Source organism: Delphinus delphis, chromosome 4 (genome assembly GCF_949987515.2).
Source record: "Delphinus delphis chromosome 4, mDelDel1.2, whole genome shotgun sequence".
NCBI lineage: Eukaryota > Metazoa > Chordata > Mammalia > Artiodactyla > Delphinidae > Delphinus > Delphinus delphis.
Genome location: NC_082686.1, coordinates 5,429,764 through 5,449,282, shown reverse-complemented (window position 1 = coordinate 5,449,282; position 19,519 = coordinate 5,429,764). Strand labels below are relative to the sequence as shown.

At 47.4% G+C, this 19,519-nt stretch overlaps 1 protein-coding gene across 1 annotated transcript in view; it reads right to left on the bottom strand.

Annotated features, from left to right (window-relative positions):
* Positions 1-903: 903 nt before the first annotated feature.
* Positions 904-19,519, bottom strand: part of DSCAM (DS cell adhesion molecule) — a gene marked incomplete at its 5' end in the record, with an annotated part of 743,491 nt that continues 724,875 nt past the window's right edge. Inside the window, 2 exons of the mRNA XM_060009865.1 lie at positions 904-1,876; positions 19,123-19,425. Of these exons, the coding sequence (XP_059865848.1) occupies positions 1,524-1,876; positions 19,123-19,425 (656 nt within the window). The remainder of the gene's footprint in view (positions 1,877-19,122; positions 19,426-19,519) is intronic.

The window sequence follows — 19,519 nt, the reverse complement described above, 5'->3', positions numbered from 1 at the left end:
CCAAGTTTTCTGGTCAATGCTAAACCTCTGACATGAGACCTAAGAGAGGCTGGAATGGGGAGTTGGGGGGGGGGCTTTCTAAGGTGTACTATGTAAGGGTCATGGGAAGGAGAACACAATTCATACTATTTAAGAATAAGTGCTCTGCTAGGATAAGCCACATGGAAAATAATATAAACTGAGAGGAAGAAAAAGAAAGATTTCAGAGGAACATCACTTACTCTTGACTCATTTTCTCTGGGTGCAGAGGAGTGAGTCAGAGGAACAGACACTAAGATGGTCTACTGCACATTTAGATACTGGTTATGGTGGTGGCAGGACAGGTCCCTGAGGACAGGATGCACAGACTTCTCCTGGTCCAACCTTCCTGCCTCCAGTGAGCTGGGGCTGACGGTGGGACTCTAGAGTAGGGGTCTGCAAACTTTTTCTGGAAAAAGCCAGATGGTGAATTGTTCCAGCTTTGCTGGCCCTACCATCTCTGTTGTCACTACTCAACTCTGCCATCATGGCATGAAACAGCCATGGACTAAACGCACATGGTGTGCATGGCTGTGTTCCAATAAAACTTTATAGATAAATACAGCAGTGGGCTGGATTTGTCCCGTGGGTCATAGTTTTCTGACCCCTAGTCCAGCTAGAGGACCAGGTGTCGTTGGGAGGCAAAGAGCAGAGCATATGAAAGGGCTTAGAATACCTGGCCAGCCCCTCATTAAAACTCAGACCTGCTGCATCTTCTGTGTCTCTCCCCTCTATCCTGGGGAAGTCAGACTCTCAGAATCCTGGCTGGTTTATTAACTTGGGGCCTTGATTCAGCCCTGGTGTTTGCAAACACAAGCACCCCTAGGAAGGAGGACCCAGCAATCAATAGGCGACAAGAGAAGTAGACATCGAAATAAAGGCAGACCACCTTTTCTTTTTTATTTCACTTAGACAAAATGCAAAGACTGTCTCATTAACTTAAAAAATAAACAAAAAAGAAAACCAAATTGATTCCCCCCACCCCTTCACTGACGGCACTCATCCTAAGTAACAACAGAAGGAGGTCAAATCAAGGACCCAATTTCTAATGGGAAAGAAAGGTGTGCAAACATGACTAACGTTTCCCCCGGTCCCCAAATCAAGGTTCCTTTTAAATTCACAAAGAAGGTAATTTTTTTTTCCTGTTTTCTTTCTTGAATCTTGTGTGATAGAACTTCCAGTCAGAAGGTTGAATGTGTCCCCCATGCACATTGTAGAAAATCAGTAAAAATGCAATAGCCCGTGAAGATCATAAAACTGGACTTCTTTCCCAAAAAGTCAGATGCCCAGGCAGATGGAGCTCACACTCAGACAGAGAAAAAGCAGGAGAGTCTTTGCACTGTCTGTGGTTTTTTTCAGTATTTTCTCTCTCTCTCTCTTTTTTTTTTTTTAATATATTTTGGCAATTTTCTTTCATTATAAATATTGGAATTCTGTAAAAAAAAGGTAGCTTTGATTGAATTTTTTAAACCGTATTTACAACCGCTGTCCAGTCATGCCGTTGGTTATACCAGGGTGTAGGACTTGGTGTAGGGATTGCTGCCTTTCAAATGGCCCCGAGAGTCCAGCAGGGATTCCTGGGAGCTGCTCATCTTGGCTGCCTGTCCCAGCTCCACCCCCTCCCGCTGAGGTAATGTGGCCACGGCCCCCTGCTGCCACTGCTGTCCGTCCCTCGTGGAGGCCGTGGAGGAGGCAGCCTCCATGGGGATGGGCTCGAGGACCGGGGGGCGTTTCAGGGTCCGACTTTTCTGGGGCTCCAAGCATGCCTGCCCTAAACTCGGGTCCCTGCTGGCGCCTGGACCACTTCGATTCAACAAGAAGTCCATTCGAAGGTATGGAGGCAAGTGGATGAGGTCACCTGCAAGGAAACACAGAGGGTTAGGTGGGCTCTTCACTTGGTCAGCAGGTGCTGGCTGGCCCTGTGCCCATGCGATGGGCCACTCGGGGTATTATAGGTGGGAATGTCTCCACACCTGAGCACGCTTCCCGAGACCCCTGGTCAGAGCCCCTGCAAAGGCATCATCCTCAGGCCTCCTCCACCAGGCACAGGGAGAGCTGGCTTTCCTATGACTTGTTCACTTAAGCTCTTAAATGTTATACTTTCACCAGAGAAGTAGAGGTAACAAGATTCTTGGAAACCCCACCACGGGAAACACCAGAGGCAACCGCACATGCGGGGTATAAACGGTGATGGGCTGAACCTGGATGCAGTGGATAGTGGTCGGGAGAGTGCAGGGTTTGAGGAGGGAGACAGGGATGCAGAGCAAAGAATGATGGAGTCTCAGCACTTCCACAGAACTGTGTGACCTTGGCCGTCACTTCTGTGATTGCTTTTGGTGGAATCCTTACCAGGCTTTGCCTGCCTGCTAAACTGCTTGTGTCTCTTTCGGTCAGTGCCGTGTAGACAAAGAGGAACAGCTTAGACCGAGTATCAGGGTTTCTACTTCCTTCTCAGGATCACTCATTTGGCTTCTATGATGCCAGGGAAATGCACCCTCTTCAAGAGAACCCACTGTGGGGAGAGAGGTTAGTGGACAGAATCCATTTCCCCCCACCCCCCGCCCCGCCCCAACGCAGAGGCCACCTGTCCTCTGGGTTGCTCCCAGCACTGCCTGACACGACAGGTTTCCGTGATGACAAACCCCACCTGATGTGGGATTTCTCAATGAGGGGTTTGCTCAGGGCTTCCCCATCACCCGGCTGCAGAGTCCTCAGCAGTGCACCACAGCAGAGGGTCTTCCTGCCCACCCCTTCCTTCCCTTCCTCCTGTCACAGGATTCACACCTGTGTCTTGGTCTGTGGGCCCTCCTTGCCTGCTTCTGCTGTAATGGAGCAGGACCCTGTTTCTGGAACAGACACCAGCCATGTCCTCCACCTGCTTCTTGTTTGCAGAAAAACTTTAGCCTCCTAGGCCCTCCCCAAGTTCTAAAGAATAAATTTAATCAGAGAAATAAGAAGATGCAGAAACAAAGGACAATAGTCAAGGAAGACAAAATAACAATAGTTTAGTCATTAAACAAAGTCAAGGATCTTTAGTTCCTCCTCAAGGTCTATAGAGAACATTCTGAGCCACATCCTTTGAGCTGTTCTGTAGATACTGAAACCCCACCAGCTGGAAGGAGTTAACTGCATGCTGCCCACCAGCAGGAAATCCCAGACCGGTTGAAACCAGAAGGTTGATGATGTTGACTCCCAATTACCTCACCACCAACCAATCAGAAGAATGTCTGTGAATTGATCATGACCCCCACCACCCTCTCCTCAGCACGTAGCCCCTTTTTCTTTTCCCTATAAAATTTCTGAGCAAAGCCTGAGAATGGGGAGTTAGTTCTTTGGGACATGAGTCCACCTTTTCCACAGGACTGCCAGCTTCCTCAATAAAGCTGTCTCTCCTTTTACCCAACATCTGTTTCTCAGTGTTGGATTATTGAGCAATGAGTGGCTGAACCTGAATTCAGTAATACTGCTCCCTCTTTTTATCTTTATTCTTTACAAGAATCCCCCCACCCCCCATCCCCACCACCAAATCCCTTGCATGTCTAATCTGTTTTGGCATCTGATTCTTGGAAAACCTGAACTGGCACAGCTGCCATCACCATCAACTACAGCAATTGTTCTTTTGAAGTTCAACTGTGACCTCTATTTGCCACATTCCATGGTTTCTTCTTGGTCCTCACCCTACTTGTACCACCTACAACATTTTGTGCTGTTGATCTTTTTGTTTTTGAAACTCTCAGCTTCCACAGCACTTTGCTCTCCCAGAGCTCTTCCTACATCTCTGACTGCGACTTGTTACTCTCCTTTCCTGGACCCTGTCCTCCATCCACCCTCTAAGACAGGGTTTTCCCAGTGCCCTGTGCTCAGCCCTCTCTTGGAGGCTCAGCACTCACCTCATCTCGTTATAGCTCACATCCATCTTTTCCATTTTGCTCTCTTTCCTGAGTTCTAGACTTGAATTTCACATGCTTTGCTAGATATTTCCACATGAATGTCCATCACGAATTTTATTTTATATTTTGTATTTATTTATTTTTTAAACATCTTTATTGGAGTATAATTGCTTTACCATGTTGTATTAGTTTATGCTGTATAACAAAGTGAATCAGCTATGTGTATACATATATCCCAAAATCCCCTCCCTCTTGTGTCTCCCTCCCACCCTCCCTATCCCACCCCTCTAGATGGTCACAAAGCACCGAGCTGATCTCCCTGTGCTATGCAGCTGCTTCCCACTAGCTATCTATTTTACATTTGGTAGTGTATATATGTCAATGCCACTCTCTCACTTGATCCCAGCTTACCCTTCCCCCTCCCTGTGTCCTCAAGTTCATTCTCTATGTCTGCATCTTTATTCCTGTCCTGCCCCTAGGTTTGTTAGAACCTTTTAAAAATGTTTTTATTTTTTAGATTCCATATATATGTGTTAGCATACAGTATTTGTTTTTCACTTTCTGACTTACTTCACTCTGTGAAGTACAGACTCTAGATCTATTCACCTCACTACAAATAACTTAATTTCATTTCTTTTTATGGCTGAGTAATATTCCATTGTATATATGTGCCACATCTTCTTTATCCATTCATCTGTCAATGGACACTTAGGTTGCTTCCATCTCCTGGCTATTGTAAATAGTGCTGCAGTGAACATTGTGGTACATGACTCTTTGAATTATGGTTTTCTCAGGGTATATGCCCAGCAGTGGGATTGCTGGGTCATATGGTAGTTCTATTTTTAGTTTTTTAAGGAACCTCCATATTGTTCTCCATAGTGCCTGTATCAATTTACATTCCCACAAAGAGTGCAAGAGGGTTCCCTTTTCTCCACACCCTCTCCAGTATTTATTGTTTGTAGATTTTTTGATGATGGCCATTCTGACTGGTGTGAGGTGATACCTCATTCAGACTACAAAGCTACAGTAAACAAGACAGTATGGTACTGGCACAAAAAAAGAAATACAGATCAATGGAACAGGATAGAAAGCCCAGAGATAAACCGACACATATATGGTTACCTTATCTTTGATAAAGGAGGCAAGAATATACAATGGAGAAAAGACATCCCCTTCAATAAGTGGTGCTGGGAAAACTGGACAGCTACATGTAAAAGAATGAAATTAGAACACTCCCCGACACCATATACAAAAATAAACTCAAAATGGATTAAAGACCTAAATGTAAAGCCAGACACTATAAAACTCTTAGAGGAAAACATAGGCAGAACACTCTAAGACATAAATCACAGCAAGATCCTTTTTGACCCACCTCCTAGAGAAGTGGAAATAAAAACAAAAATAAACAAATGGGACCTAATGAAACTTAAAAGCCTTTGCACAGCAAAGGAAACCATAAACAAGATGAAAAGACAACAAGATGAAAATGGGAGAAAATATTTGCAAATGATGTAACTGACAAAGGACTAATCTCCAAAATATACAAGCAGCTCATGCAGCTCAATATCAAACAACAAACAACCCAATCCAAAAATGTGCAGAAGACCTAAATAGACATTTCTCCAGTGAAGATATACAGACTGCCAACAAACACATGAAAGGATGCTCAGCATCACTAATCATTAGAGAAATGCACATCACGAATTTTAAAAGTCACAGTCTACAAACCCAGTTCATGAAGGCCAGCCCCTAGTCCCAAACTCATCCCCAAATGCCACTTTCTCTTTCATGCCCACACTTTTTGTATGTCATCCTCATCTTCCCAGAAATTGATACTTGAAATCTCAGAGCCCTCATTGACACCTCCTTCTCCAGGTTAATTCTACTTGCAAAATATCTCTTGACTCCCTTTTGCTCCCATCATTATGACCCTGGTTCAAGTCTTCAATACATCTTGTGGGACCCCTAAATGCATGAACACAATTAGAGCCCAGTCACTAGACACACTTTGCAAACTACATCGCCCAGGTTTGAGCTGGACTGAAGCCCAGACCTGACCTTCCAGCAGTTTTGGAATAGACATTGTTCACTGTGTAGCCTAGTGCTTCCAACTCTTCTCACTTCGAGACGCATGCAGACAAGGGGTATTTGTGCAACACACTGGGATGAATGCAGTGGGCTCTTCCTGGCCACATTGGGGACTGAGAGGCTGGTCATCTTGGCTCACATGTAAGTCCCTCATGGCAGACCTGGTGAGCAGCTCTGATTAGAAAACGGGCTGGGGGTGTGCAGTCCTGGAGCCGAGAGACTAGGTAAGAGGATGTGCAGGTGAGGGAGCCATGATGATGGCCTGAGCATCAATGGGAAGTGAAAGGGAATGAAACTGTGAGTTGTGGAACAAGCCCAAGGAGATGGCTCCAGAACTGATGGCAGGTGGGACAGTGGGAAGGAGGGGTCAGTGATGACTCCCTTCCGGGTTTCAAGCTCAGGAAACTGGGTGGACAGCAGGACTATTCATTCATTGCACAGAACTGCCTAGGAGAAAAACCATAATTTGGTGGGAAAAGATCATGGGTTTGGTTTCAGACATGCTGAGTTTGATGTGGTCGGGGACACCCCAGAGGAGATCGTTAGTGAGCATTTTATTCTTAATAACGTTATCTAAGGCATAACTCATTCCTTAACTTTCTGAATCTAAAATAACTGGCAATTCTTGTTTCTTTTGCTTCAAAATATTCCCTGCTTTCCTTATTGTTGATCATGTCTTCCTCAGCCAGCCCCTTGGTGGGATCTTGGAACCTCCTGTGCCAGGCAGGGCTGCCATTAGCTGGTGGTCGTGCTAACAAAGCAGTGAAGCTGTGTGCGGTTAGACAGTGACTTAGACCCCAGAACCTTCGAAATTCAAGTTTACTCACTGAAAGAGAATAACCATTTAAAGAGAAGGGAGAGACTACTCAATGGTATAGGAGAACTAGAAACAAAAGCAAGACGGGCTGGAAAATGCATTTTGCACAGTTTAAATGAGCATAAGAATTTTCAAAATGCTTTGAGTTTTCTTAAGAGTCCCCCCAAGCCCCCAATAAGAGAAATGATGACCTTATTTTGGGGAGATTTACCATGTTGATTTCTGAGACCTTGCATTACATTGTCATGTTACTTCGTATTTATGATGCAAGAATCCACTTAGCATTTTCCCACTGGCTTTTTCAGGATGTCTTTATCCCAAGAAGTGATGGTGACTAATTATACATTTTCATTAATATTTTTCAGCCTGTGTTCCACTAAAACAATACCTTGGTTTTGGCTCACTGAAATCAAAGGCACTTGGATTCAACATTGGCTTCATACAGTGAACTGGATCAAAGGAAAGCCCAATAATAAATTCCTTGATGATAAATTGGCCACGACACTCTTACAGAAAGAAATGATGTAATTTCGCATTCTTGTGAAATGAGTTTTGTAACTTGATGTATCTGGACTTTAGCTTAGAAAAAATGGTGGCATGAAGTTTACCATTATAGATGCTAATGTTGAAGGTAGATATTGCTATGTGTATTAGCTTTAGTCCCGAAAAATAAAAGTATTTAATTTTAAAAAATGAAACCCTATGTCCCTAATGCCTTTTATGATGGTATTGAAAATTCTTCGTCTTCCTTTCTGGTAGTGGATGTATTCTTTAACCTTCTCTATTGGGGGTTAAATTATTTGCAAACAAATATCATGAAAGCATTAACAGAGCTGTCATTAAAAACAAAAACTGGAACAATTCTTTTGTAGCACGAGGAATAATTTTTTGCATGTGAATCAACGCACCCTAATGGATCAGTTTTGAAATCTGTGGATTTTTATATATCCAATTTCCTAAAAGTGATTATCTGTCTTCATTCCAAGAGTCCAGATTAATTGGCTCTTTTATTTATTTACATAACTAATATTATCTTAAAAATCATTTTGTTCAAGTACTTGAGAAAATGTGGAAGGCATTTACCTCCAGGGTTCTTTTAAAATGTAGGTCAAGAGTGCCTTATGCTGTTTCTGACACCCAACTAAATCTTGAGCACTTGGCATATTTGTAATGCTTTGTCACAGATTCACAAATGACTCTCCATCCCAGCAACTCCCCTTTGAACAAACAGGGCTTATTAAACCCCTAAAAAGCAACAGCATCTTGGTCCCAGCTGGACTGCGGGATGCTCAGGTGCCAGATTGGATGGAACGAATGTGTCTGCAATCAAAAGACAAACCCATGATACCTTCAGGGTTGCCACTTTAGATGTAGTGGTCAAGGTAGCTGGAAAAGATTGGTGAGAACTGGAAATCCTTAATAATGAAAACAGCTCAGCACCACATCCCTATATACAAGGACTTCTGTGTTTGCTTATCGCAGGCCTGCTAAGCATCTCTGAATAGTCAGTATCTCCAAGAGATCCAGTTTTTCAGGCAAAGCTTGATTAAGTTGTGTGATGCTCTAATTAGCTCCTTTTGACAGTGTGTGTTTTCTGATTAGCACCCCAAGTAGCCCTTTCAACTGTGTGACTGACGTAAGTGAGCTCTCTTAATAGTTCATGTGCTGACGCAGAAGAAAGCACCAGAGTGATCGGTGGGGAGCGCTGTTTATTAAAGGCACTTTATGGCCATTAAAACCCACCTCTTTTGCTAGTCCCAGTACCAGTTAGGAAACTGGATTCTCTAAGCGTCCGTCCACTTTTATGTTTTGCAGACGTCTCTACATGCCGAGACAACCATGCGCTTATGACTCCAGACAGAGAGAAATAAAATGGGAAACTATCATGACAATCTAGACACCCACGCACCTGGTTTCTTAACCTCCCGGCCCTCCATCTGGCCGGCCGTTTCACATGGGATAAACTAAACAACGCTTCTAACGGTGGTGATTAAGAGTGGAAGTCTGGACGACATTGCCTGCATTTTAATCTGACAGGTATAAGTCTGGGCTCAGTTTCCTCACTCATAAAATGGGAACAGAGCAGAATCGACCACAGAGAGTTATTATAATGAGGGTTTAATTAGATAATGCAGGTGAAAAGTTTCCTGTCAGACATCTCCCTTTCCAGAGGGTCTGAAGTTATGGGGCTGGAGATCTGACGGGGGAACGGTTCGGTCACTCTTCTTTTACCTTAGTGTCTGTCTTTTGTGGGTTGAGTAGTGTCCCCCCAAAAGATAGGTCCATATCCCAACCCTTGGGGTCTGTGAATGTGATCTGATTTGGAGAAGGGTTTTTGTTGGTGTCATTAAGTAAAGGATCTTGAGATGAGATCATCTGAATTTAAGGTGAGCCCTAAATCCTATGACATGTGTCCTCATTAAAAAAAAAAAAAAAAGCAGAGGGAGATTTGAGACATAAAGAAGGGAGACGGCCATGTGAAGATGAGGCAGAGGTTGGAGTGATGGGGTCATGACCCAAGGAACACTTGGAGCCTCCAGAAGCTGGAAGAGAGAAGGAAGGGACTCTTCTCTAGAATTCCTGGAGGGAGCACAACCTCACGGACACGTTGATCTCGGACTTCTGTCCGCCCAGAAGAGAGAATATGTTTCTGTTGTTTTAAGGCACGTAGTTTGCGGTAATTTGGTACAGAGGCCACAGGACCCTAATACAGAGGTCCTTTCTTCCTGTCTGGGATGGGCTGGGGGTGTCACAGGAAACCTCTTTGAACATTACTCCTGTGTGGAACAGTCTCTGCTCCCATCCACCAAAGAGAGGAGGGGTTTCCTCTTTAATGATCAGTAACAGCGGCCGGCACGCTTGTGGTTTACGCTGTCCCCGCGCTGTGCCCTGAGCTCACAGCAGCCCCTCTGTGGGCTCTCCTATGAGCCATCCTTCCTTCTCTGCCAAGGCCAAGCCAGAGTCACTTCTCCCAGGTCGCCTGCTCCCTGGGGAAGTGGACAGCTGTCCAGCTGGCACCCAAAGACCCCCTCAGGGCTGGATTGGAGGTGGCTTTTCCGGATTCCCCCCAGGAGGGAGCCGAAGCCTCCTGAGTGCATCTGTCTCCACGGGCCTTCTCGGTTCCCCGCTGCTCAGCCCTCCCCAGCCCACCCTCCCAGAACACTTGACCCCCACCAGGCTCCGTGGAGCAACCCCCCCCCACCCCGAAGTGAATCCACCCCAGCCCTCTGGAGTTTCCATTTGAAAGCGGCAGTGACCCAGGAGAAGTCGAGGGGTCTCCTTTGCTTTGAACTCCAGAGTCACCTGTGTCAGGTGCGCACGCCCTTGGCATCCTGGTGTGTAAACCTGCCACTGCCCCCAACCCGGGTGGAGCCTGGCCCGGCCTGGGTGCAGATTCCAGGAAACCAGGTCCTCCAGACGGACATTGGAACTGACATCCTCAGTGATAACTTCCCCTCTTGCTTTCCTCCGGCTACCTCTCCACTTTGTCTCTCCCTCTTTCTAGTTTGGTTTCCTTTGTGCTGAACCTTTCACCCATGAAGTAGAAGGCACGGGGAGGGGGTAAAGCACAGACAGTGCAGGTGCGAGAGGGTCGGGAGATGGCTGAGTGCAGTGCAGGGGCCAGGGCACCCGTGTCGAGTGTGTGTGCATGTGCACGTGTGATGGAAAGACAGAGATGGGAAGGAAAATCGGAGGGGAAGGCCACACACAGAAAAGGCTAGCGGAGGCACATAGGAGGAAAGGACAGAGTCAGGCAGGCGGCCCCGGGGCTCACCCTCTGAAAGCTGGGAGGGAAAGGACCTGGGGACCCCAGCACTCCCTTCCTCACCTTCCATCTGCCCTGCTCACCTGCCTGCCTGTACTTCCAGCCCTTCTAGCACCTTCCCAGACACCTAAACCCTGTGAGCTACCTCCCCAAACCCAGAGGAACCCACGGGGGCTGAGTCCCGCCTGCGCCTTGCAGGCTGTCTCCACCCACCGGCTTTTGTGGGTTTTAATTGCGTGTTTGTGCATCGTCAACAGTCACCCCACTGTGCTCTGCTCCTGAGGCCAAAGCCTATGATGGCCCTTGTGTCAGAGATGTGGAGGGACAGCGAGGGGTGAAGGAGGCTGGTGGGGCAAGAAAGCTCCGAGCAACTGGGCTGAGGGACTGAGCTGCTGGGCCAGCCTGGGGTCAGGTGGTGCTGAGATGGAGGGGGTGGGGCAGGGGTGAGGTGAGAGGGAGGAGGGCTGGTGGGGAGACAGAGAGACAGAGACAGAGAGAGACAAACAGAGAGATGGGGGGAGAGACAGAGACAGAGAGGGAGACAGAGAGATAGAGACAGAGAGATGGGGGAGAGAGAAAACAGAGAGGACAGAGAGAGACAGAGGGGTTCAGAGAAGCACACACCCAGAGGGAAGCAGAGGGAAATCATGAAGACACAGGACCAAGAGAGATGAAAGTGAGAGACACAGCGCCACACAGAGAGAAAAGCCAAGGTCACCGAGTCACAGGATGACGGCTAAGAGGACCGGGAAGCGAGCCCTGTGGGAAGGGATGTAGGTTGTAGACCATGAGCTGGCCCTCTCTCCTCGCCTGGCCTCGACAGCCCACCCGCCCCGGGCCTTGCACTCCCCGGGCATCCCCCGGCCCGTGTCTCATCAGCCCACTGCCCACAAACTGCACCCTTCACACCTGGCTGCCAGAGGAGCTCAGGCGCTGCCCTGACTCACTCCTTGAAGGACGAGAGGTGATTTAGCCTTTATTTCCATGTTATGTCTTATTATTTGACATCATGGGCCATTTCTCATCCTCCTGTCACTGCCCTCTGGGGACCTTTGGTGCCACTAATATCCCTGAAAGTTCACAGCAAATAAGTCAGCATCCATTTCTCTGTCGGTCCCTAACCACTTCGCTTCCTGGCGCCATGACAACTCCAGCCCTCCGGCCTTGAACTAGCATGGATTCCCCTGGCGATCCCACATCCATCAGAAAATACGAGCTCAAAGCTTGCTATCCTGCACCCGGGGGCCTCCAAGCCCTGCTCTGCCCGACTGTGGGAAAACTGCTGTGTTAAACCTGCCTCTTTTTCGCTGAAAGCCAGAAGACACCCCCCTGCCTTCCTATCAGGAAAGCAAAACTTCCTGAACCTTCTCAATCTATTCAGACTCACATGCAACATTTGAATGCATTTTAGCTTTGGAAGGAGAATAGCAAAATCAATCCCGACTCCGAACAAGAACGGATCAATTCAGAAACCCTGTAATGGACCTGCAGTCTGTGAATCTGGCTCAGACAACAGTTCCCGCCTCTGGCCACGTGCACCCTGGGGAAAGAAAGCCTATAGTCGAGAACAGCGGTTCTCAGCTGAGGGTGATTTTGCCCTCCAGGGGGCACGTGGCAACGTCCTATGATGCCAAGGGCAGCCTCCACCACAGAGCATCACCCAACCCCAGATATTATGCGCTGCTGTTGCAAAATCCTAGCTTACATGGTCCAAGTTCCTAATTCCACGCGGATCCTGATTTCACTTTACTTTTACTTGAAAACCATCAGATTCAGTCAGCATAGGGAATGGTACTCCTCTGCCTCTCCTAATCCACAAGGAATGACCTCCTCAGTTCTTTGTGGAGGAAGGTAAGGGGTGCATCCGATGGATGCAGCAGTTAGATGGCCTGTGTCCGACCTGACCTGACTAGGGTGGTGGGCTCAGAGCAACGGGCAGGGTGTGAGTGAGAGAGAGCTGAGTCTTGCCTTGAAATCCTGCCTCTGTCTCAAGTAGTTCTGTGAGCCCTTTGAGCTTTAGCTCTTTCCTTTAGTCAAGGGAAACGGGCCTGATAATTTCTAATGAAAACCTGTAATCCTGAAAGAGTCTTTCTTATGCTCTGAACCATCTCACCTGGGAAAACTGGTCCAGCACCTGCGAACTTGGAGGTGCCTGGAATTTGAGGATGAATAAGGGACACATGAATGCATTTTTGGGAGCCTGAAATTCCAAGGCGCATTGCAATATCCTTCTTCTTCTGGCTGGGCGATTCTTTATAGTCAGCAAATGTGAGAACACTTGCATGCTTTCACAAAAAATTTGTGCAGAATGAAAGTGAAGCAGGGTCCCTGTGGGCTTCAGTCTCCTCTGGGGACACAAGAAAAGGAACTTTCATCAACTTCTAACAAGGTTTTACATCTGTGCTTGGATGGAGCTGGATACTGATGTAAAGGTAAGAAGCCAAGGATGCTTACCTCGACTTCCAGCAATTTCAATGAAAACGGCACAGACTTGAAACGACACTATGGCATCAAAGAGCTAGTTACAAAGGGGAGGGTGTAGTCCGCGCACACCCGAGGCTGACCAGATCTAACACTTTTCCAGTTTAATATTAATGTCAGAGCAGTAATGAAAACTTGTAAATGAACCCTTCTTGGTAAATGAATCTTCACTCCCAAACGGCAACCAGGAAAAACTCTAAATAAGTAATGTGAGATGGTTATCGGAAGTCCGCGTCAGTGGATTCTATTACCATTCTTGGCTCGTACTTGGGAGGCTTCATGCATTGTTAAGGGCTCGTTGTTATTGTGATCCTACTTGCTGGTGGACTTTAAAAACTACACTGAGGTATAAAGTGGGGCTTTGAGTTTGTTGTGCTCATGATTCTTCTGAAAGAGAGTAATTCTGGATAAAAAGCAGGATTGGAAAATCTGCTCAGAAGGTAGGCGAGCTGGGAACGTGTTGGGGCATTTGGAGCCCCCAGTGGGGAAGGGTCCGTGAGGGTCACGTGACACCGTCAGGGACTCACACACCGAGGACCCCCAAGGAGAAGCCCTGGCTGGCGTCTTCAGCCTGTTCAACTGCGAGGCTAGCAGCCCCGTGTCAATAACCCCGCTCATCTTGACTCATCCCAAGAAGGACTAGTTCACCTGGAACGAGATGATGTCAGGCACAGGACATCTATGTTGGTGGAATTTAGGAGGCCAGAGAGTTGGGGCCTGGAGATCAGGGGGGTCATGACTGGTGGGGAAGGGGGGGCTGGCCTCTCAGAGCCTTGGGGGTCTTTACCCTGAAAGCAGTGGGAAGGCAAAGAAGGGATTTTTAACATGAGGGTGTTGACTGAATGACTTGAATTCTGGCTTGTTGCTTCCTAGTCTGGGAATAGGATGCTTGAGACCTTGGTCTCAAGGGTCCACACGGGACCACACTGAGAGATGCTGGTCCTTGCTGTACATTTTTTACCCTTTGTATATTTCCAGGACCTTCAGGTCACTTCTGGCTTGTGGTGACACCTCACTGGGCTGTGTGTGTGTGTGTGTGTGTATGTGTGTGTGTGTGTGTGGGAGGGGGTGTCTGTCTTCCACAAGCTGGGTTTTGCCTTGTTTCTTGGACCTCCTCAATGACCCGTCTTTGGGACACTTTGTCTGCTGTCTGTGACACTATGTGCTATTCTGATAAACAAGGAGACTGTGGGAAGTGTTGGTTTAACATATTAACACTTTGATGTCTTCAGGTAATACCTGGCACAGTATTTTTACAGGGAAGATGCTCAGTAGAGATGGGTTGAACAAACAAATGTATGACATTTGTGTTTTGACAGGGCCCTTCTGGAGATGCAGTGGACTTTCCTTCATGGTGGTGAGCCTCTCTGCGTGTCATCCACGCACTGGAATCCAGAGCCGTCTTCTGGTCACTCAGCAGGACACAGGTGGCCGTCCTGCCCCTCTGTCACAGGCCCAGGTCTCCCCCTCACTTCCACCCCCTGTAGGCTCCCCAACAATGAGAGCAGAACGGCAATATGTCCACCTAGGAAAGCAGCGAGCCGCCAATGGACTCAGAAGTCAGAGAGAATGTAGTGAGAACGAAAGAGAAAATCTCCACATAGCTGCGGCCACAGTGAAACAGCCAGAGCACGTGGCAAGGTCGGAGGAAAGCTCGGCACCTGTACCCCGTGCAGGGGGGAGGAGATGGCTAGGAAAGGCAAACGCGCTCAGGGTTCCAAGCTCGGGACCCTCAGAACAAGTCCCGCCATCGCTTTCTGTGTCTGAGGGACAGCGACAAAGAACAGACTGAATTTACAGGCCGGTCCTTAAGAAGACAGAATTGCAAATGCACATCAGAAAGGTTTGGTTTTCTAGGAGGGAGTCAGAATGAGCCCATTCGAATGTTAAGGTCTACCTAGAGCTGCGTGAATACGCGGAGATGTTGCTTCATGGCCCCGGGGGGTCTTTCTGAGTTTAAATTCTGGGGGAGTGTTTGAAAGTCTGCACCTTTCAAACACAGCTTGGATGGAAGGAAACTCTTTCTGTGCTGTGGATGCCAAGCTCATTGCTGTCTGCCGGCCTTTATCTCTGCTCTTCCCTCCGCGTGGACCCGTTTCTCAGGGTCTCTGCCCGGGTCTCCCTGCCCGTCCACCACTGAGGTCTCAGCTCACGTCTCACTGCTTCTGAGAGGACTCCCCTGACCATCTTCTCCTAAGTACCTCCTGCCAGACTTTATCCCCTTCCTGGTTTACTTCCCTTCCCAGCGCTGACCATGATCTGAAACAATACTATTTGTTTACTTGATAAGTGTCTGTCTCCCCCCAGGAACATAAGCTCCTTCCAAGCGGGGTCTTCGTGGGTCCTGTCAGCCGTTGTATCCCCAGCTCTGAAAACAGGGCTAGGTGTGGAGTGGAAGCCAGAAAATACACACTGGAGGAAAGGCGGGGAGGCAGGGGGGGTGGGCGGGAAGGAGCAGGGCCATCTCTAGAAGGGTAAAGGCCAGGGGAACTCAAGCCTTGTGCGTGTGTGTCCGTGTGTGTGCACGTGTGCGTGCGTACATGACATGTGCACACGACAGCTGAGAACAAGGCCAGCCTTTGCAGGGGACGTGACCTGAGCAGAGGCTGGCTGGTCCTTCAGGTGGGAGCCCTGTCTCTCACTCCACTCTCTTCTCTCCCTTTAAACACACCCCCCCAGGGGAGCGTGAGGTATGTGATGAGTTGATCTTAAAATTAAAATCCTCAAACTGCTTCGTATAACTGGTTGTTCAGAGAACCAATAAGTTGGTGGCAAGCAACGGCCATTTCCAACCGGAAAACCTCCCCTGCATTCATCACGGCGGAGGAGCAGGGGGTCAGTGAGGTGCAGACGTTTAAGGCTGGGGTCCCAGCATCTCAGGGAGGAGATCAGAAGGGGTGGACACTTCCCGTGCTGCTGGCGGGGCCAGGCTGCATGAGGTTGCAGATTTGAAGCCTTAAATTGATTTAAGTAGCTTCCTGCCGTGGCATCTCTTGATCGCACAGGATAAGCATCATGAATAGAGAAGCAGTAGTAATCCAAGAACATCAGAAACTGGCTCCAGATGCTACCTGAAACCAAAAGTAGCTCTCGTAACCGAAGTACGAGAAGCCACCTTGGCCGAGAGGAAAAGAAGCTGTTAAATTTTCCAGCTATTTCTCAGAGGAATAGAGAGTTAGTTTGTTTGCTTTGTCTTTTGTTTTTAAAGATGGAAATAGTTTCTATTTAATAATTTCTAACCATTGTCATATTTGAACCAATCGGCCAATCTTGTCATCTTCACAATCATGATGTATTCATTCATTCAATAACATTTATTAAACACCTGCTGTACATCAGACACAGTGTTAGGTATACACATTCAATATCATTAAGCTGGTTAAAAATATTTCTTGAACATTCGCTATGCTGCCAGATATCTGCTAGACACCAGGAGAGAAATATACAGATAACTAAGACATATTTCCTATTTTCCTGCAGCCACCATCTGGCCAAATTCATTTCGCTTAGTCCTGATTTGTAGAGAATTTAAAAGCTTGGGGTTGTAAACAGAAAAAAAAAAAAAAAAACCTCATCAGAAAAGAACTGATGGTAAGGAGAAAGATATCCAGAGATTTGGATGACTGATAGCATCTAGAAACACAAGGGAACACAGGTAAAGACTTTGGTTTGGAAGCCCTGTTCAAGGAACTGCTAATTTTGACATAGTCTCCAGTCAGCAGGATAATAAACTGTAACTTTAGGTTTTGTGCCCTGTGTTGAACTTGGTTCCATTATAAAGGAGCAACAGAAAGGCTTCCAGAAGGATGAAATATTTTTCTAAAAGCATATGAAGTGTCCAGTAATAATAATACATCATTTAGAGTGGACGAAACAATGTTTGTGGGCATTAGAATTCATAAGGATTTAAAAAGTTATTCATATCTACAGTTATAAAATCCTGTTAGTCTAAATAGCATATTATGACAACAGTACCTTACTTGTGATCTCTCAGTTGTTCTGGTGGGTCTAGGCAACAATATCATGAAAACAGTTCAAACATTTTTTTTCAACAGGAAAATCCAACATGATGAACAACAAGCCACCAAAACGATACGCACCTTTAATGATTTCAAGACCGGCACACAGAGGACATTTAACCTAGGAGCTGGTTCTACACAAGGGGAAGCATGGCATGTATCTCAGATGGAAGCGTGATGCCTATACTTAACTGGGTGATATTGATACACAAATGAGGCGGATGCTCTCAGGGAATCAATGGCCGTGGAAGGAAAATAAACCAAAGAAGGAAGAGGGGGGAGAGTAGTACATCTGCAGACCATCATTGGAGTCACCGTGGGACCCCTGACAACAAGTCAACAAGGCGACAACAGAAGCTACAACTAATGCTGCATCAGGCGACATACAGCTCACACAAACCCCAGATGGTGGGTGTCGATGCCATGCCCATTTTACACTTGAGCCCATTTTACAGATGAGCCAACTGCAGCCCAGCGAGACTAAACAACCTGTCCACTGGCTCATTTTCTCCTCTCTCGTCTTCCTTACTCTCGAGGTTTACAGCCACAAAATGCTATGGCATTTCTCCTACATTTGCTGCATCTGCCTTGCCAATAAATGCCAACCACAAAAAGCCCTTGAATAAAAACACCGACAAATAAAGTCTTCTCCCTGAGGAGGTAGAGAGCACGGAAATAAATGAAGCTATCGTTCTTGACACGAGGTTGGTGCGGATCTTGACTCAGTTTGGAAGATGAGTTGCTGGATAGACAATTCTTATTTTATATATCTTTATGTATTTATAAAGCTTATTTCAGCTTGGCCTTATGCCATAAAGCCCAAAGGAATCGTGGGGATTTAAAATGAAGATATATTTTTGAAATAGAACCTGTAGCAGTGTTCAGAAAATGGGAAGACGAGAAATAAAACTGGATTCCACAAGAATGGATAGGCCAGTGCACAAAGTCAAGTCTACAGACAGGTACTGCAGGGTGAAAAAGAAAAAGTGATTTTTCAGAAGAGAACTACAACCGGCCGCCGTGGTTCGGATCCAAACTAAAGACGTGTTTCCTTTGCCCCGTACAATGGTTTGCACATATCTGAGCAAACACTTGAAAAGCGTGAGTCGCCGTATAACACCAAAATTTCTGAAACTCGCTCACACGGGCCCCAGTTTCCACTCGGGATCACTTGGCAGGAGGCTGCTAGAGTCCTTTTCCCCTAGACAGTCACTCAGCTCTTGAATTCTCCATGTCGCCATCCATCCCTTTACCCTGCCCCCCACCTTCTTCACTTACATGATCTGGCAGGCCCTGCAGGTCTTAGGGTTTGCAGCTCCCATCCACACACCCAGAATACTGCTCAAGGCAGACACCAAACTACTGGCCGACCTGACACTAGCCATTTACTGTCACTTTGGGTAACTCAGGGAAGCGAAGTGCCAAAGGCTGGCTCCCTGGTAAGACCGCTCTCCTTCTGAAACCCACAGCACGGCAGTGTTAAAACATCACCCCCATATCTTCGATACTCCTCATGTGGTGGTGATCTCCTTTTCTAGAATCCGGGCTCCCAGAGCTCTGGGGTTGCTTGAACAACAGACTATGGCAGAAGTGATGGGTCAGTTTTCAGGCCCAACCTTAAGGAACTGGCTATTTCCACTGTCTCTCTTGGGACAGTGGCTCTTAGAACGGAGTCACCATGACATAAGGATGCACAAGCCACCTCGTGGAGAAACCTGTGTAGGGAGGCTGCGGCCAGCATCAACCCTCCAGGTGAGTGAGCCGTTTGGAACGTGGCTCCTCCATCCATGACTGAGCTCCCCCATCGACACGGCCAGAACCGAGAGGCGTGTCCCCACGAAGCCCTGACTCAACTTCGGACTCAAGAACGAAACAAATGATCATTGTTTCGAAACAAATGATCAAGCTTTGGGGTGGTGCGTTATGCAGCAGTCACTAAACAGAAGACCCAGTGTGAATACCAACAAGGGCTTTCACAACAGACCAGTGTGACTTGGGAAGACGAGCTTCCCCGACCGCTGGTCCACACGTGTCTCGCCTCACCTGGCCGATGCGCCTTCGGAACCGCCATGTTCATCACGCGTCCTCCATCCTGAGGTTTGGGGGGAGATGCGGTGAACCTGCAGATCCCCGATTCTGAAGGGGTGCTGGAGGTCAGACTGTCTGTGTACTCATTTGTCCCTGCCGTCAACTGCTCGGACGATGTGTCTGAGATGAAGCACTCCGTGATGGTGAACTTGGCGTGCCTCAGCTGCTCTTCCATCTTGGCGTGTTCGTAGGCCCTGGCCAGTTCTTCGTAAGTGGAAGAGGCACTTTCTGTGGAGACCATGCTGCTTCGCGCTCGATCTGTGCCGTGAAAAGAGAAAACAAGACGGGTGATGTGTCACCGTGAGTCTGCACTGACTGGGTGGCGCTCTGGGTTTGTGTCTATTTCTTCCAG